The 16407-nt window shown below is 68.3% G+C and overlaps 3 protein-coding genes across 4 annotated transcripts; 2 read left to right on the top strand and 1 right to left on the bottom strand.

Moving 5' to 3' along the window:
- The first annotated feature begins 748 nt into the window (after positions 1-748).
- Positions 749-2994, top strand: LOC137155803 (Golgi-associated RAB2B interactor protein 3-like). The gene is made up of 7 exons (XM_067552228.1): positions 749-804; positions 1263-1430; positions 1638-1831; positions 1917-2181; positions 2295-2596; positions 2714-2766; positions 2866-2994. The coding sequence occupies exons 2-7, from the start codon at positions 1275-1277 to the stop codon at positions 2973-2975; spliced, it is 1080 nt and encodes a 359-aa protein (XP_067408329.1). The 5' UTR covers positions 749-804; positions 1263-1274; the 3' UTR covers positions 2976-2994.
- A 200-nt stretch (positions 2995-3194) lies between these two features.
- Positions 3195-6211, top strand: APEX2 (apurinic/apyrimidinic endodeoxyribonuclease 2). The gene is made up of 6 exons (XM_067552183.1): positions 3195-3451; positions 3717-3800; positions 3938-4124; positions 4272-4418; positions 4730-4799; positions 4892-6211. Exons 1-6 carry the CDS (start codon positions 3343-3345, stop codon positions 5930-5932), a joined length of 1638 nt encoding a protein of 545 aa, XP_067408284.1. The 5' UTR covers positions 3195-3342; the 3' UTR covers positions 5933-6211.
- Positions 6212-9228: 3017 nt separating this feature from the next.
- Positions 9229-15710, bottom strand: ALAS2 (5'-aminolevulinate synthase 2). Of its 2 annotated transcripts, none has more exons than XM_067552170.1 (11): positions 15699-15710; positions 14227-14418; positions 13916-14074; positions 13633-13755; positions 11326-11533; positions 11053-11237; positions 10743-10922; positions 10495-10659; positions 10027-10295; positions 9689-9851; positions 9229-9550 (listed from the first exon to the last, which is right to left on the bottom strand). In XM_067552170.1, the coding sequence occupies exons 2-11, from the start codon at positions 14399-14401 to the stop codon at positions 9387-9389; spliced, it is 1791 nt and encodes a 596-aa protein (XP_067408271.1). In that variant the 5' UTR covers positions 14402-14418; positions 15699-15710; the 3' UTR covers positions 9229-9386. The 2 variants fall into 2 exon arrangements, with proteins under 2 accessions (XP_067408271.1, XP_067408272.1); XM_067552171.1 differs by having other exon boundaries at positions 13916-14071.
- Positions 15711-16407: the final 697 nt, after the last annotated feature.

Below are 16407 nucleotides of genomic sequence, written 5' to 3'. Positions count from 1 at the left end.
GAGGTGCAGCTGTGCGGGGTGGTCCTTCCTCGAGGCTGGGCTCCCTGGGGCTGGGATTCACAGCCCAGGCTGCTGCTGGGCGCAGAGAGAAGATAACTCCTATGAGGTGGCGCTCCTGCCATCCCCCTCCTGCCCGCCCTGCTCTGTGGGTACCCCTCACACCTGACCCACGGCCCCCTGCTCCCCTCCCTCCACCTCCGCCGAAAAATGGGGAGGGTCTGGGGGCTGATAGGTGCCTCTATAAGAAAAAGCCCTGAACAGTGGGACGCTCCCTATAAACTGGGGCCATCTGGCCCCCATGGTCCAGGCTGAGCCCTAGCAGGAGCCCGTGGGCGGAGGGGGAGAGCTCCTGATGGTAGAGACGTTAATTCCCCCACCCCATAGCCCCACGGTGGTGGGAATCAGGCCAAAGCCAGCCGCTGGAACCCTATTCCCGGAGCCTCCGTTGCAGGGGGGGAGGACTGAGCCTGTGGAACTCAACGCCATCTTGGTAGAGGCATGGAAAGGAACTCGCGCGGGGCGCCATGTTGGGTGTGGCGGATACAAACGCAGTAGGGGGCGGAGGGCGCCATATTTATTGCGTCGGAAACGAGATAGAGCGCGCCCGTGCGCCATCTTGGGTGTGGCGCTATCGCTGTGGGACACTTCGCGGCGCCATCTTGAGCGTGGCACGTGCTGGATTTGCTCCCCAGGCATTGTGTCATAGAGAGGGGAGTGATGTCATAATTTTCCCTCGCCAGCCCGGAGGGGAGGGGGGAGCAGGAGCTGCAGACCTCCCCCAGCTGCTGTAGCCGCGGTGAGGGGGTAATTGAGCCCCTTCCCTTCCTCTAAAATAGCTGCTTGAGACCCCCCCCCCCCAAAGGAATGGGGGGACTTGTCCCTCCCCTGCTGCAGAACTGCCCCATGGGGGTGGGGCATGAACCAGGGGGTGGGGCTTGGAGGTGGGGAGGCGGAACCTGAGAGCAGAAGGAAGGTGGGGGGCAGGGCTATGGGAAGCCCAGGAGCTGGAGGCGGGGCTCAGAGTGTGTGTGTGGGGGGGGGGGGTGCCATGGGGAAGCCCAGGCGTGGGGCTAGGGACATGGGAAATTTCCCACTGTCACCCCCCCATCTCTCCCACAGTGGGGTGGGGGGGTTGGCAGTTGGGGTGCAGGACAAGCAGTCCTGGGGGGGGCTCAGGTCACCCTCAAAAGGCCCAGCATGCATCCTAGCACCCAGCCACCCTCCAAGCGCCTGCGCTAGAACCCAGGACTGCCTTGCTCTAGGCCGGTGGGGAGATGTACGAGGACTGGGTGCTGCCGTGTTACACGGCAGACAGCGACCAGGCCCGGGGGCTGATGAACACGGCCATGGGGCCGCTGCAGCGCCAGCTCCGGGCCGGCGAGTACGAGATCTTCCAATATGTGCCCATATTTGAGAGCGACTTCATTCAGGTACCAGGCGGGGGGGCAGGGGGAGATTCAGCACTGGGGTGGGGGCTATAGGAAAGACCAGTGATGGGGGATGGGGCTCAGAGCTGGGGGGCGGAGCTATAGGGAAGGCCTGAGATGGGGGCGGGGCTATGGGGCAGCACACAGCTGGGGCCAGGTGGCTGGGGTGGGATGCACTAACCTGCCCCTCTGCCCCCCCTCCCCCCCCAGATCAGCAAGCGCGGGGAGGTGGTGGATGTGCACAATCGTGTCCGTGTGGTCACGGTGGGTGTGGCCTGCACCAGCCCCGCCCTCCTGGTGCCCAACGTGCTGCTGCTGGCTCGGCCTGTGGTCCCCTCCGAGGGGAAGCGGGCCCCCGCCTGGGGCCACGGGGGCCCCCCCACCAGAACACTGGAGCTCACCAGGTGAGACACCGCCTGCCCCCCTCCCGCCTCCCCCAGCGAAGGGTGGCCCTGGCTCCTGACCCGCAGCCCCCTGCCCACCCCACAGGCTGCTCCCGCTGCGCTTCGTGAAGATCTCGGTGCACGACGGCGAACTGCTGCAGCTGCGGCTGAAGCTGGCCAGCGGCCGCTCCTTCTACCTGCAGCTCTGCCCCCAGGGGGACGCCCGCCACGACCTCTTCGACATGTGGGTGCAGATCATCCACCTCCTCCGGCCCCCCTCGGAGCGGAGCTTCGAGGGACAGGCCCTGCCGGGAGACCCCGGGGCTTTCGGGGAGCCCCTGCTCGCAGCCATCAGCCAGGAGACCACCGGGGTGAGGCACCGCCGGCTGGGGGGCAGGGGAGCGGGGGCTAGTGGTTAGAGCAGCAGCGGGCCGAGCCCCAGGACTGCTGGGTTCTCTGGCCGTAACCCGTCCTGTCGCCCTAGAGCCTGGAGTCGTTGCCCGCCGAGGACGGGGGCCGGGACGCCGTGAGCATCCACAGTCTGCGGACCCCCAGCCCGTCCCGGGGCGACCCTGAGAGCCTGCGCAGCCGGACCCCCCCCAGCCTCAGCCCCTCGCTGCCCCGCGGGCAAGCCGGCACGGGGAGGGGGTCGCAGCGAGACGGGTCCCCGGGGGGGCACCGGAGCCAGGCCGAGTCGCCAGCCCCCCGGGAGCAGAGCCAGGGCAGCCTGCGGGGGGGCAGCAGCCGGGGGAGCAGCCCCTCGAGCAGGAAGAAAGAGCCCAGCAGGTGCGGGGGGGGAGGGGCCGGGGGGACGGAGGTTGGGGGGCTGGGCGGCAGGTGCGGGGGGGGGGGGCTGGGCGGCGGGGGGGGGTGCCAGGGTCTCATCGGCCCTTTCGTTCGCAGGCGGGCGGAGCGAGGCGGGGGAGCCCCGCGGAGCAAATCGTCGCACAGCCGGGGTAAGAGCCGGACCGGGGCGGGGGGCAGAGCCCCTCCCCCACCCGTCCCCCCCCCACGCCCCGCCCCCACTGACGCCCCCCCGCTCTCTGCCCCTGCAGGCGGCAGGCCCGGCCGGATCCTGGCGCTGGTGAAGTCTCTGTCCCGGGCCAGCCTGAGCCGCGGCGACAGCCGGAGCCGCCCCGCCAAGGACAAGGCCAAGAGGCGCTGAGTGACAGCGGGCGGGGGCGGAGCCATCGGGCAAGGGGGCGGGGCGTGGGGCGGAAAGGGGCGGAGCCTCCCTGCCGCCAATGGAGGCGGGGGCGGGGATGAACCTGCCTGAGAGCCAATAAAGTCTCCAATTACCGGCACGGGTCTGGGGGCGTGGTCATGAGGGGCGGGGCTCTGGTGACCTAGGCTGGGGGTGAGGCCAGGAGAAGGGGTGGGACCCGGGAGATGAGACTCCAAGGCGGCACTTCCGGTGAGGGGCGGAAGTGCAGTTCGTTGCGGGGCGGAAGTGCGCGTAGCGGGGCGGAAGTGACGCGGACGAGGTTCCGGTCCCGATCCCTTTCCCGCCGCGCGGGGCGGGAGCCCGGGACATGCGGCTGCTGAGCTGGAACGTGGGGGGGCTGCGGGCCGGGCCGGGCCCCGCGGGGCTGGGGGCGCTGGGCGGGGACGTCATCTGCCTGCAGGAGACACGCGTCACCCGTGAGCGGGCCAGGGGTCACGGGGGCGGGGCCAGGGGAAGGGGCGGGGCAGCAGTCACGGGAGCAGTGGGTCAGAGGTCACAGGGGCGGGGGGAGCCCGGGCGGGGTCAGGGGTCATGGGAGCAGTGGGGCAGGGGTCATGGCACGGCTGGGGCAGGGGTGATGAGCTGGGGGGAGGGGCAGGGGTCAGAGGGCACCAGGCCCAAGGTGGCTAACAGCTGGGCAGGCCGAGCGCCGCCTGACCCCGCCTGACCCCGCGTCCCCAGGGGACCTGCTGGCGGAGCCGCTGGCCATCGTGGAGGGCTACAACTCCTACTTCAGCTTCTGCCGCACCCGCAGCGGCTACTCAGGTACAACGGGGGGCCTGGGGCCCCGGCGTCCCAGCTTCTTCCTCCCCTCCCCCCCAGCTCTAACCATGAGACCCCACTCCCCTCCCAGAGTCGGGACTGGCCCCGGACTCCTGGGTTCTCTCTCTCTCTCTCCCCAGGTGTGGCGACCTTCTGTAAGGACAGCGCCACCCCGCTGGCGGCGGAGGAGGGGCTCTCCGGGCTCCTGGCCCAGCCAGGGGAGGGCGGCGCCGTGGGGTGTTACGGAGACCTGGGGGGCTTCACAGCGCAGGAGCTGAAGGCACTGGACAGCGAGGGGCGCGTGGTGATTACCCGCCACCGCATTTGGTGAGGGGTGGGGAGCCAGGGTGGGAGTGCAGGGGGGCCGTGGGGCATTGTCTGTCTGGGGAGTGGGGCAGGGAAAAGCCGGGCGCTGGGGGGGGAAGATGGCAGCCAAAGCCCCCCGTGCATTTTCTGCCCCCCTTCGCCCCCCAGCACGTCGGCACAGCAGGAGACCACCCTGACGGTAATCAACGTGTACTGTCCCCGGGCCGACCCCCAGCGCCCCGAGCGTGTCGCCTACCAGGCAGCCTTCTACCGCCTGCTGCAGGGCCGGGCCGAGGCGCTGCTGAGAGACGGGGGGTACGTACCCAGACCCCCCCCCCCAAAACCTGGGCCAAGGTGCTGCGGAGAGACGGGTCTCTATCCCCCTCAACCTCCCGGACCCCCTCAACCTGGACTCAAGCACCTCTCAGAGCCAGAAGGTGCAGGCCACCCCCCCAATCTCACTGTGACCCCCCCATACCTCCACCCAGGTCGTGGCTCTCTATCACCGCTCCTCAGAGTTCCTCCTGGTACTGCAGACCTCGCCCCCCGCGGCCCCATCCGGGGTGCGTGCACCATGGGCTCGTCCCTCCGGACTCCTGACCCCAGCCCCATTTCTTGTCTTCCAGCCACGTCGTGATCTTGGGAGACATCAACACGTCACACCGGCCCATCGACCACTGCGAGCCAGGGGACCCGGTTAGTACCCCGGGAGCTGATCTGGGGGGAGCGGGCAAGCCAGGACGCCTGGGTTCTCCGGGACACTGACTCTCCCCTCCCCCCCCCCCCAGAAGACATTCCGAGAGCACCCAGGCCGGCGCTGGTTGGACGGGTTCCTGTGGGCGCCAGACGGGCAACCCGGGCACGGACTCTTCATCGACACCTTCCGTCTCCTGCACCCCAGCCAGCCCTACGCCTTCACCTGCTGGCGCGTCGACACTGGCGCCCGCCTCACCAACCACGGCACGCGGCTGGACTACGTCCTGGCTGACCGGGCCCTGGCGCTGGGTGAGCTGCGGGACGCCCGCATCCTGCCCGAGGTGCCTGGCTCCGACCACTGCCCCGTGCTGGCTGAGTTGGCATCCACCTTCCTACCTGCGCCCCGATACCCCCCGCTTTGCACCCGCCACATGCCTGAATTTGCCGGCACCCAGCAGAAGCTCAGCCGCTTTCTGGTCAGGGTAGAGCGGGGGGCAGGGGCTGCTGAGGGGGGCGGGACATGTCGGGGGACAGGGGCGGGGCGGGGGGGCTCTGCACAGAGGGGGAGACGCCCGCCCAGGGGGCAGGGGGATCTGCTGAGTTACTTTAGAGCAACACAGGGCCAGCTGGGGATGGGCACGGCCCAGGATGCCCCGGGGCGCAGGACGCAGGAGCCGGCCCAGGATGCCCCGGGGCGCAGGACGCAGGAGCCGGCCCAGGATGCCCCGGGGCGCAGGACTCAGGAGCCGGCCCAGGATGCGCTGGGTCAGAGCAGACAAGAGCTGGCCCAGGATAAAGCAGGGCAGAGCGGTCAGGAGCCGGCCCAGGATGCACTGGGGCCCAGCAATGGCATGGGGCCCAAGGAGCTGGCGAGGGGCTTGCCCCACGGCGGCCCAGGGCAGGCGGCAGCCGCCCAGCCCAGCAGCATGGCCCGTTGGCGCGCCGTGCTGCCCGGCCCGGTGCCCCCGCCCCGCTGCCCGGCCCACGGGGAGCCCTGTGCCCTGCGAACCGTCCGCAAACCCGGGCCCAACCGTGGGCGGCGCTTCTACGTCTGCGCCCGGCCCCCGGGGCGCCCCGACGACCCCCGCGCCCGGTGCGACTTCTTCCGCTGGGCCAGCAGGGGGAGCTCGTGAGCCGGGGGGGGCGGGAGTGAATCCTTCGGTTCCCTCTCCAGCCCCACCCCACCCCGGGTTCCTGTGCCAGGGGTGAGGGGCTGGGAGCCAGGACGCCTGGGTTCTCCACCCCCGTGCAGTGTAAATTCACCAGGGTGCCCGTTGGTGCTGCAGGGCATTGGGGGCAGCCCCCCGAGCCCCTTCCCCACTCCCTGAACCCCTCCATTACTGGGGTACTCCAGGGTTTTGTAAGCCGGGGAAATTGTGGCTCTTTTGGAGAAATAAAGGTGCTGAAAGACACTTGGCTGGTCTCGTTGTTTGGGGGGGGGCTGGAAGCCAGGACGCCTGGGTCCCCTCCCCAGCTCTGAGAAGGGAGTGGGGTCTAATGGGTTGGGGGGGGGTGGGGCTGGGAGCCAGGACGCCAGCTCCCCCCTGACATCAGCTGGCAGTGGGGGAGGGGGTAGAGAGGTGCCCAGAAATGGGGCGCAGCCCCCTGTCTCCCAGCCACAAATTTAGGGTACCCCGGTGCTGCTGTAATACTGCTAATAACGCACCTACCACAATTGCTCCCCATCTGCTACTGTAATATTGGTAATAATGTGCACTCAATAACTGGGGGGGGGAGGGGGAGCTGATGTGTTACCATAATACTGCTAATAATGCGCCTGTTATAATTGCCCCCACCGATGTGTTACCGTAATGCTGTTAATAATGTACACATTATAATTGCTTCCCATGTAGTACCATAATATTGGTAATAATGTGGACTCTTCGTTTGGGGTGGACTTGTGTGTTACCGTAATACTGCTAATAATGCATATCCCACAGTTGGGGGAGGGGCACCCATGTTTGTGGTGGCATGTAGTTGCTACCATAATGGTGCTAAAAACATGCATGCTATAATTGGGGGCCCAGATTACCATAATACTGCTAATATTGTGCATGCCATGATGGGGCCTGCGTCTAGGTACTGCTGTAATGCTGCTAATAATGCACACCCCACAATGTTTCCCCCTCCTGTCCCATCATGGTAGGGCTGCGAGCTGTGTGACCTGAGGCTCCCGGGGGTCAGGGCTGCAGGGCAGCGCCCCGGGGCTCTTGGTGGATAAAGGATGCCCGGGGAGGGCACGCTCTGCTGCCGCCCGCTGCCAGGGATGCAGCCAGGCCTCATTTACGTATTGATCCCGCAACACTTTGGGGCCCAGCTCGGCGGAGTTTGGCGCCGAGGGACATTGCTCTCCGGAGCAGGTGACGGAGCTGCACCGGTTTTGCCTTGGGCAAGGGGGTCCCCCTGTGTGGAAGAAGCAGTCTGGCCTGGTTGGGTCATGCAGCCCGGCGACGAGGAGGGAAGGTTCCTCCCAGGTGGGCAGACGTGCGACCCAGGTGGGCTCTGCAGGCCGTTGGATCCTTTGGCTGCCGGACGCAGGAGGCCACTGGGGGGCCCAGACCTGCTCCATGGCGACCCCAGAGCTGGAGCCAGGGAGCTGCAGGGGAGCTGGGCTGGAGCTGGCTCTGCTGTGACCAGACGGCCAATGGTGAGTCATTTGCTCTCTCGTGGGCGGCCCCTCTCCCAGTGGGGCTGTGACTCGCCAGCCGGCTGTGCCTTAGTTTACCTGCTTTGCAGCAGGATGTAGCAGTGCAGCCGGAGCAGTCGCTGGTTTCCCAGGCAGGGTGGGTTCCCAGTGCATGGGGGGGACTTGTGGGTTTGACTCCCCTGCTTGTCTCCCCCATCCCCCCCAATAGCTCAGCTCCAGCTGTCATCAGCACATCACGGCAGCCGCTGGTCCGGAGGGGGGGGTTGCTCTCGGCTCCGAGCCAGGCATGGAATTCAAGGTGTCGACTTGCAGGAACTCCGGACCTGGCGGTCTGTCCCGGGTTCACAAGGGGCCCCCAGGAGAACAGACCCGGGGGGGGGGAAGAGGGAGGCGGTGAAGCAGATGGAGGCGGATCAGGCATGGCTGTGCAGCCGCACCAGCTCAATGGCTGGCGAAGGCGTCTCGGGTCCGGGCGGTCAGCAGGGGCGAGGGGGCATTCACTGTGAGTGGGCGCAGTGCCGGGAAATGACGCCGGCTGGGTCGCGGAACGGCCCGGTGCTCAGGTTTGCCGCCCCCCCGGAAGCTTTGGTCCCCCATCCCTGGGGGGCAGGGCGTTGGGCCGTTCCCCATCCCTGGGGGGCAGGGCGTTGGGCCGTTCCCCATCCCTGGGGGGCAGGGCGTTGGGCCGTTCCCCATCCCTGGGGGGCAGGGCGTTGGGCCGTTCCCCATCCCTGGGGGGCAGGGCGTTGGGCCGTTCCCCATCCCTGGGGGGCAGGGCGTTGGGCCGTTCCCCATCCCTGGGGGGCAGGGCGTTGGGCCCCTTTCTGGCGCGGCGTCGCGCAGCAAATATTCATTTCACGCCCGGCCCGCGACCGATGTCACTAAGCGTTAAAACCCCCGTTTGTGTTTGTGGCCCAGGGCTGGGCGCTCGCTCGCGCGCTCTCTCTCTCTCTCTCTCTCTCGCAGGCGGGCGCTGGCCAGGCCGGGTGTGACAAGCCGCCCTTTAAACCCTGCACCAAACATCCACGCCGCACGCCGCGCAGAAGCCAGATGCCTGAGGGGGACCCCCCAGAGGTAAGAGCTGGGGGGGGAGGGGCAGAGGAAAGTGCCACCCCCCTTCCCGGGCCGTGGCTTTCCTTCGCCCGTGGGGGTGCGTGTGCGAGACACGCTGTATCCCCTGCACACCCAGCGCGTGTGAGTGTGTCTCTGTCGTGGCCTCGCGTCTCGCACAGCCCGGAGCGGCCGCGCTGCCGCGTCCCAGCCCAAACCTGCGGCTCGCCTGGCTTGACTAGCTGCAGCCAAACGCAAAGCTGTGGCTCCGCCCCCGCGTGCAGCACCTGACACACACACACACCGGGGGAGGGGCACAGCCACCTGTGAACAGCTGCGGCGTCTTTGTCCCCTGGACCCCGACGTGTCCCCGACTCCTTGGCTCATTATAAATCGTGTGTGTGTGTGTGTGTGTGTGTGTGTGTGTGTGTGTGAGACGTGTAAATGAGTGTGCCCTGCCCAGCCCCCTGCCAGCTGGCAGGTCCCGGTTTGTGGCTGGGCCTGGGCTGCCCCAGGACTGGCTGGTTCACACAGTGAGTCAGGGCCCGGGAGTGGGGGGGGGGGCGCAGAATTGGGGTGACACAGCTACGCACCTGTCCAGATTGCGGGGGGGGGGGGGGAATGTCCCGGGGGGGGTCACCCCACCACAACGGGCCCTGACCTGGGGGGGAGACAGCCCAGAATGCAGTGGGTTGCAAGAGGGGGCGGGGCTGGGGCCAGGACTCCTGGGTTCTTTCCGCAGCGCTGGGAGGGGCAGGGAGGGGGGGTCCTGGCCAGCTGGGCTCCATGCAGTCAGGGACAGGGACACGAGCTGAGGCTGCTTTATTTCCCGGGCCGCTCAGTTCCCGCGGCGGGGCCCCCCCGGGGCCGAGGGGGATCCCGTCCCGGCCTCAGGCGCTGCTGGTGACGTAGTGGGGGCCCAGGCTGCCGAAGGACTCGCGCTCCCATTCGCTCAGGAGGCCGAAGTGCAGGGGCCGCTGGCAGAAGTGGCAGGCGGCGGAGGCGGGGGGCTGCAGGGGGAGCCCCACGTGGCGCCAGCACTGCACCAGCCGCTCTGGGGGGGGAGAGAGAGAGTCAGAGAGGTCTGGGCCCCCCCCACCCCACGGCACCAGCTCTGGGTGGGTGAGCTCTGGCCCCAGTCCGCCCGCCCCCCCCGCTCTCCATCCCTGCCCCGCTGCCCCGCGGCGCTCACCCACGAAGTACTCCATCATGGGGGGCGTGTGGTGGGGCGAGGGGGCCAGGCGCAGCAGCTCCTCGCCCCGGGGCACCGTGGGGTAGTTGATGGCCTGCACGTAGACCTGGTGCTGGGAGAGGAGCAGGTCGCAGAGCTGGGAGTTCAGGGCCGCGTCCCCCACCTGCAAGGGGAGCCGGAGAGAGAAGGGTGGGACCCAGGAGTCCGGGAACAACACCCCTCCCCCCCCCCACCCGCTCACCCCCTGGCACTGGGGGGAGAACCCAGGAGTCCCAGCCCCCTTCCCCCACCCGCTCTAACCACTAGGCCTCCCCCCGCGGAGCCAGGCCCGGCCGTACCCGGATGGGGATGATGTGGCTGGGGCAGCTGACGAGGGGCAGGCCGGCGTCCATCAGCAGCTGGCGCATGTGCTGGACGTTGCGCTGGTGGGCGCGGCGCAGGGCCCGTCCCTCGGGGCCGGCCAGCAGCCGGAGCGAGGCCAGGGCCCCGGCCAGCAGGGCCGGGGGCAGCGAGGTGGTGAAGATGAAGCCGGCCGCGTAGGAGCGCACCGTGTCCACCAGGGCCGCCGTGCTGGCGATGTACCCCCCCACGCAGCCAAAGGCCTTCCCTGGGGGGCAGAGAGAGCGGGGTGAGAGGCCGGCCCCCAGCCCATGGTGCCCCCCAGCACTGCCGGGGAAGAACGCCCCCCCCCCACCGCCCAACCCCTTGCCCCACGATATCCGCCCCCCACCCAGTGCCCGCCCGGGCGCCCCTCGCCCAGCCCTGCTCCGTGCCCCACGGCGCCCCCCCCCCCCCTGCCGACTCACCCAGCGTGCCGGAGACGATGTCGATCTTGCCCAGCACCCTGTCGCGCTCCCCGATCCCGGCCCCCCGGGCGCCGTACAGCCCCACGGCGTGAACCTCGTCCACGAAGGTGATGGCGCCGTGCGCGTGGGCCACCTCGCAGAGCTCCTCCAGGGGACAGATCGCACCTGTGGGGGGGGGGGGAGGGTGAGATGGGGGGGCGGGATGTTACCGTGGGGGGGGGGGCGGAGGAGTGGGGGGGGTTCCCTACCGTCCATGGAGTGCACGGTCTCGAAGGCCACGATCTTGGGCGTGCCGGGGGGGCTGCGCCCCAGCAGCTCGGCCAGGTGCCGGGGGTCGTTGTGCCGGAAGACGTGCTTGGGGGTGCCGCTGTTGCGGATCCCCTGGATCATGGAGGCGTGGTTCCCCGCGTCGGAGAAGATCTCGCAGCCTGGCGGGGCGGGGGGGGGGGGGGTGGTTAATGCCGTGAGCACGCCCCTCCCAGAGAACCCAGGCATCCTGCCCCACCCCCACCCCCGCCAGGCGAACCCCTCTCCCCTCCCCGGCCAGGCGCCCGGTACCTGGAAGCATGCGGGCGAGGGTGAAGAGGGTGGCGTCGTTGGCCACGTAGCACGAGGAGAAGAGGAGGGCGGCGTCTTTGCGGTGCAGCTGGGCCAGCTCCCGCTCCAGCTCCACGTGGTACCGGCTGGTGCCCGAGATGTTCCTGGTGCCCCCGGCCCCCAGGCCGTGCTGCCGCAGGGCATCCCTGCAGGGGAGAGAGAGAGAGGGCGGGTCAGCGCCCGGGGCTGGGGGTGCAGGGGGGGCTGCAGGGTGGGGGGGGGTGTCCCGCTCACATGGCAGCCTGCAGCACCCGCGGGTGGCGGCTCATGCCCAGGTAGTCGTTGCTGCACCAGACGGAGACCTCGGCGCCCGCCGCCTCCTGGGCGAAGGGGAAGGCGTCCGCCCGGCGCGTCACCGTCTTGAAGACGCGGTAGGTGTGATCCCGGCGCTTGGCCTCCAGCCGCCCCTCCAGGAAGGAGTCGTAGGCGAAGGCCCCGGAGCCTGCGGGGCAGAGAGACGACCAGGTACGGTGATATCCCCTCCCCAGACCCACCGTTTTGTCCCCTCCCCCAGACACAGCAGTATCCCCCCACACACACACGCCCTCGCTAATCCCCCCTAACTGCCCCGCTACTGCCAGCCAAGGGGCTGCCGCCAGAGGAATCGCCGGGGTCTGGTTTACCCAGGGGTGTCCCGGGGCGAGCAGCGGGCCCGTGCAGGCCAGCGCCGAAGAGAGACACGCGGGCCTCGGCAAAGCAACGCCCGGGGAAATCGCGGCCCGGCCGGGTCCAGACAGTGGCGTCACGTCGAGGAGGCAAAGACCCCGGAGACGCAGCCGGGCACGGGTGAGAACGGGCGCTCGGCCAGCGACGAGCCGGGAAAGGCCGGAGGGTGCCGTGCCGAGCGACGTTACAAAACGACTCACGAGGGGCCGGCCGCAGCGGATGGCGACAAGGTCCGAGGGGATCTCGGCAAAGTGGTCGGCCGGGCCAGTGACCGGCCGCTGAAATTCAACGCGGCTCGGGGCGGCACGCGGGCGCCCGAGTCCAGCGCTACCGACGCAACGGGGGGCAGCTGATGTCGCGGGCACCAATGAGATCCTGGCGTCAGCTGAAAACAGCCGCTCCCCGGGCGGCCAGAAAGCGACCAGCAGGTTAGGAAAGGGAGCGAGAAGGAGACAGACCACGTCATGGAGCCGCCCGCTACCGCCGTGGTACGGCCGCACCCGCAACGCTGCGGGCAGCCCTGGCCGCCCCCTCGCAGCAGAGAGCTATTGACATGGACACGAAGTGCAGAGACGGGCAACAAAACCGACGCAGGGCGTGGAGCCGCTGCTGCGTGCAGAGATTAAAAAGCCTGGGCCTGTTCAACACAGCCACGCGGGAGGCTCTAAAATCATGACTGGTGGGGCGCGTGGGAACAGGGAAGTGTTATGTACCCCTTCAAGGACCGGGGGTGGGGGTGGGGGCAGGGGTCACCGGCTGACATTCACAGGCAGCGGGTTTAACACACAGAGAAGGATGGATTTCGTCACACAGCGGCCAGCCGACCTGTGGAACTCCCTGCCAGGGGATGTTGCGAAGGCCCGAAAGATAAGTGGGTTCGGAGAAGAACTAGCCAAGTTCCTGGAGGCCAGGTCCATCGCTGGCTATTAGCCAAGAGGGTCAGGGATGCATCCCGCTGCCCTGGGTGTCCCTAAACCTCTGACGGCCAGAAGCCGGGAGAAGATGACAGCGCTGGAGCGCTCCGAACTCGCCCTGGTCTCACTCCCCAGCACCGGCTTTGCCGCTCTGGGATAACAAATGCATCCGTCTTCACTCCCTGCAGCTCGGGGGATTCGACTTTTACAGACAAGTGGTGACGTCCCTGCACGCTCCCCAGCAACGTTTCCTTCCCCAAGAAGCGACAAGATTTCCCCCGGGGCAAAGCCAGGAGCAGGCCGCTGGAGGCCAGACTGGCAGGTGACGGAGGGAGGGCGGATATTTTCCACGTGGGACGCTGGCCCTTTGATGGCTCTGAAGCCGTGATCTCAGCAGCTGCAGTCTCGAGATAATTTCTGCCGGACGTCCCCCCCACGCCCGCCCCTACGTTCCCGCCCCTGTGAGAATTTACTTGGTTCCCAATTTTTAAAACACGCCTCGACCTTTATCCGTCGAAAAGAAACCTGGGATTCTGCCGCCCGCCGGCCCGTTTGCAATGCAGCAGGGGGCAGCTTCCCAAGGCCGGGTGGAGTTGGCCGGGGCTGGTGATTTTTTTGAAGTCCAGCTGGGACGGTTTCTCCGAAGAGATCCGCTTCGGGAATTATTGGGGAAGGAAGGGGCAATGCTCTGGACTGCGCTGTACTGGGCGTGGTCTGTGACTCTGTTTATCTCCGTGTCGGGGTGACAAGGGCGGAGCCTGAGTTGAATTTTGGGGGTGTCAGGATGGGGGCTGGGGATGCTGGGCGCGGGATGCCCTTGGAGGGGGAAGGACCCTCAGGAGAACCGCCCAAGCCACATCAGTCCCCTCCTCTAGCCCGCCTGGCATCGCCCAGGCAGCCCCACCCAGCCCGGTGGCTCCCCACAGACCCTCGGGCCCACCTAGCCCGTATCAGGCCTCACCTGGCATGTTGTCCTGGAGCAGGTGGGTGGGGAGGAGCCGGGCGTCGGGCCCCGGCCCATCAGGGTCAAGGAATTTCTTCCGGAGGCTGGACTGGACCTCGTGGAGCAGGGAGCTGAGCGGGTCTGGAGGGGAGGGTCACGGAGACGGGGGGGTTAGTGGAGGGCTGGGAGCCAGGACGCCTGGGTTCTCTTCCCAGCTCTAGGCGGGCAATGGGGACTGGGAGTGGGGGAGGGTGGGAGCCAGGACGCCTGGGTTCTGTGGCGAGGGCAGCGCAGTCCTCACCTGCTTTGTAGAGCCTCACGTCCTCCTGCACCTCCGGCCCGGCGCGCTGAACGATGCGGCTGTGGCTGCCCCGCACCTCCGACTCCATGAAGGGGCAGTTGGTCTGGGAGGGGCTGGCGGCCCCATCTGGGGGCCCCGACTCCAGAGGAACAGATTCTGCTGGGGAGAGAGAGCCACGTGGAAGGGATAGAACCCAGGCGTCCTGGCTCCCAGCCGCTCCCCCCCCCCCCTCCAACTACTAGTCCCCACGCCCCTCCCAGAGCCAAGGAGAAAACCCAGGCGTCCTGGCTCCCAGCCCCCCCGCTACTCACCAGGTGGAGTGGGATTGTCCGCCCCCCTCTGCAGGTGTGGGGAGGAGCCCATCAGGGTACGAGCCACCATGACAGGACAGCGCTGGGCGCTGCTCACCAGCAACGGGCGCACTTTGAGCAGGAAGACGCTGGGGTCCCGGGTCAGGAAGGGACAGCGCTGGAGGAACGAAGCCATCGTGCTGGGCCGCGGTGCTGCCCGCCAGAGAGCAAAGGCGTGAGGAACCCAGGCGTCCGGGTCTCCTGCCCCCGCCACCGCAGCACAGCGCCCCCTACTGCCCCCGCTGCCTGCTGGGTGGATTTTTTTGGGGGGGGAGGGGGGTCAGAAAATTGGGGAGGGGAACACGTGGGCTCAGCTCCCTGATTTGCTATAGACCAGGGCAAGGAGAAATCGATGCCCTCCAGTGGTGCAGAGCCCCATTGAGCCCCCCCCTTGAACAACGCATCCCACTGGCCCAGAGAGTGGAGTAATAACGGGGGGGGGGGCAGGTTCCCGGTGGGGACGAGCAGCCGAACTGGTCTGAAGACGACACGTGCACAGGTTGGAGCTTGACGAGGGCGGGCGGGCGGACGTGGCTGGACGGGACCTGGCTCCACCTCCTGCCCCCAACAACTTTATTGCTAGGGCCATGAGAAATTTGGGGTCCCCCCACCTCCCCGCAGTGCATCATGCTGGCTGGGGCTCCATTCCCTCCCATTGTACCCCAGTTCCAGACCTTTTGGGGGCTGAGCGTGGGGGGGCCCACTACAATCCCCCCCCCCCATCCCCTCATCGTGTAAGCGGGCTGTCCCGGAGCTGGGCCCAGCTCGGGTGTGTCAGCGGCAGGGTGGGGCTGCGTCTGTGGGCGGCTGATAAGAGCCGTGGGGGGCCACCCAACGCAACGGGGGGGGGGGTAGCCGAGCAGACGCCCAGGACTGGAGGCTGGCGGGGGAACACAGATGAACGGGGTGGGGGCGCCCTGGAAGAATGATACCCGGAATGGTGATGGGATTTTATCGGGGTAGCACCTCCCATGCCCCATCCCCCCAAGCCAGCCGGCCCCCCCACCATGGGGCAGATCAGAGCTGGCGCCCCTAGAGGAGACAAGCCCCGTGCCCCCCCCCCCCCCAGCCAGCCAGCCAGCCAGCCAGCCACCCCGCCATGGGGCCAGGTCAGAGCCGGTGCCCCCTAGAGACTGGGGGGCCCCAGTTAGCTCTCAGGGCGTCTCCGGCTCGCTGACGGCCCCTGGCTGGACGGAGCCACGTTGTTAACGACCAACTCGAGGGTCTGGCCCCCCGACCTAGCAGAACCCCCCTGCTCCCTACCGGGCTTCACCGCTTCCACCCACCCAGCCCCACGCTTGGGCTATGCCCCCCCCCCCCCCCCCAGCGTGCCCTCCCCAGTCGCCCCTTCCCCCTCACCATCCCCCCCCCACCTGCGGTCCCTCTTCCCAAAGCAGCCCCCCCCCCGTGCCCCCCGGCTCCCCCTCCAGTACCTGTTGTCCTGCACTGAGGACGAACAACCAGCACTGACTGACGCCCGGCCCCCCCCGGTCCCTGGAGGCTGCTGGGGGGGGGGGGACCCTCACGCCAGCCCCACCCTGTAACGGAGACGCCCAGGGCCAAAGATAAGCACAGGCCTTCGCAGGGCTGGTCGGGGGGGGGGCCATGCTCCAACTCGGGAACAGCCAGCCCAGAGACTGACCCACGGACGCCTGGGGTCTATAGCCCAGCCCCCCTCGCACACCCCCCAATCGTCGTCCCTGTGAGGAATGGGGCTGAGGTCCAGCAAACTCATTGCATACACGGCGGCCAGACCAGAACGAATCCCCCTATGGCCAGAAATACGGGGGGGGGGGGGGCAATCCTGGCTCCCAGCCCCCTGCTCTAACCACTACCCCCCCACTCCGCTCCCAGAGCCGGGCAGAGAACCCAGGAGTCCTGGCTCCCAGCCGCGCTCTTACCCACTCCAGCCCCCACCCAGAGCCGGGACTGAACCCAGGCCCCCGAGATTGGGACCGGCCCCAGCACCCCGGGGCGCCGCGGGGGGAGACAAGCGACGGGGAGGTGCAGAGGGGTGGGGGGCGGGGTTTAACAGGGGACGGGCGGTGGGGAGGGGGCAGGAACCGGGGGGTGGAGCGTGGGGGTGGGGGAGGAGACTGAAGGCGGGGGGGGGGGGGAACCAGCGGGGGGGAGGAGCGTGGC

Source organism: Emydura macquarii, unplaced genomic scaffold, assembly GCF_026122565.2.
Source record: "Emydura macquarii macquarii isolate MOO-44397 ecotype Brisbane River unplaced genomic scaffold, CSIRO-AGI_Emac_v2 contig_1386, whole genome shotgun sequence".
Taxonomy (NCBI): Eukaryota; Metazoa; Chordata; order Testudines; family Chelidae; genus Emydura; species Emydura macquarii.
Note: the sequence above shows the minus strand (reverse complement) of the source record. Positions and strands in the feature narration are given on the sequence as shown.

Bases quoted from the DNA above. Each gene is read 5' to 3' on its own strand.
- LOC137155803 (XM_067552228.1), top strand. From the start codon at position 1,275: ATGTACGAGGACTGGGTGCTGCCGTGTTACACGGCAGACAGCGACCAG. The intron at 2,182-2,294 runs GTGAGGCACCGC...CTGTCGCCCTAG, and splicing joins TCAGCCAGGAGACCACCGGG to AGCCTGGAGTCGTTGCCCGC. The intron at 2,597-2,713 runs GTGCGGGGGGGG...TTTCGTTCGCAG, and splicing joins AGGAAGAAAGAGCCCAGCAG to GCGGGCGGAGCGAGGCGGGG.
- ALAS2 (XM_067552170.1), bottom strand. From the start codon at position 14,401: ATGGCTTCGTTCCTCCAGCGCTGTCCCTTCCTGACCCGGGACCCCAGC. The intron at 10,923-11,052 runs GTACCGGGCGCC...CCGCCCCGCCAG, and splicing joins CCTCGCCCGCATGCTTCCAG to GCTGCGAGATCTTCTCCGAC. The intron at 9,852-10,026 runs GTACGGCCGGGC...CTCCCCTTGCAG, and splicing joins GCCACATCATCCCCATCCGG to GTGGGGGACGCGGCCCTGAA.
- APEX2 (XM_067552183.1), top strand. From the start codon at position 3,343: ATGCGGCTGCTGAGCTGGAACGTGGGGGGGCTGCGGGCCGGGCCGGGC. The intron at 3,452-3,716 runs GTGAGCGGGCCA...CCGCGTCCCCAG, and splicing joins GCAGGAGACACGCGTCACCC to GGGACCTGCTGGCGGAGCCG. The intron at 4,419-4,729 runs GTACGTACCCAG...CTTGTCTTCCAG, and splicing joins GCGCTGCTGAGAGACGGGGG to CCACGTCGTGATCTTGGGAG.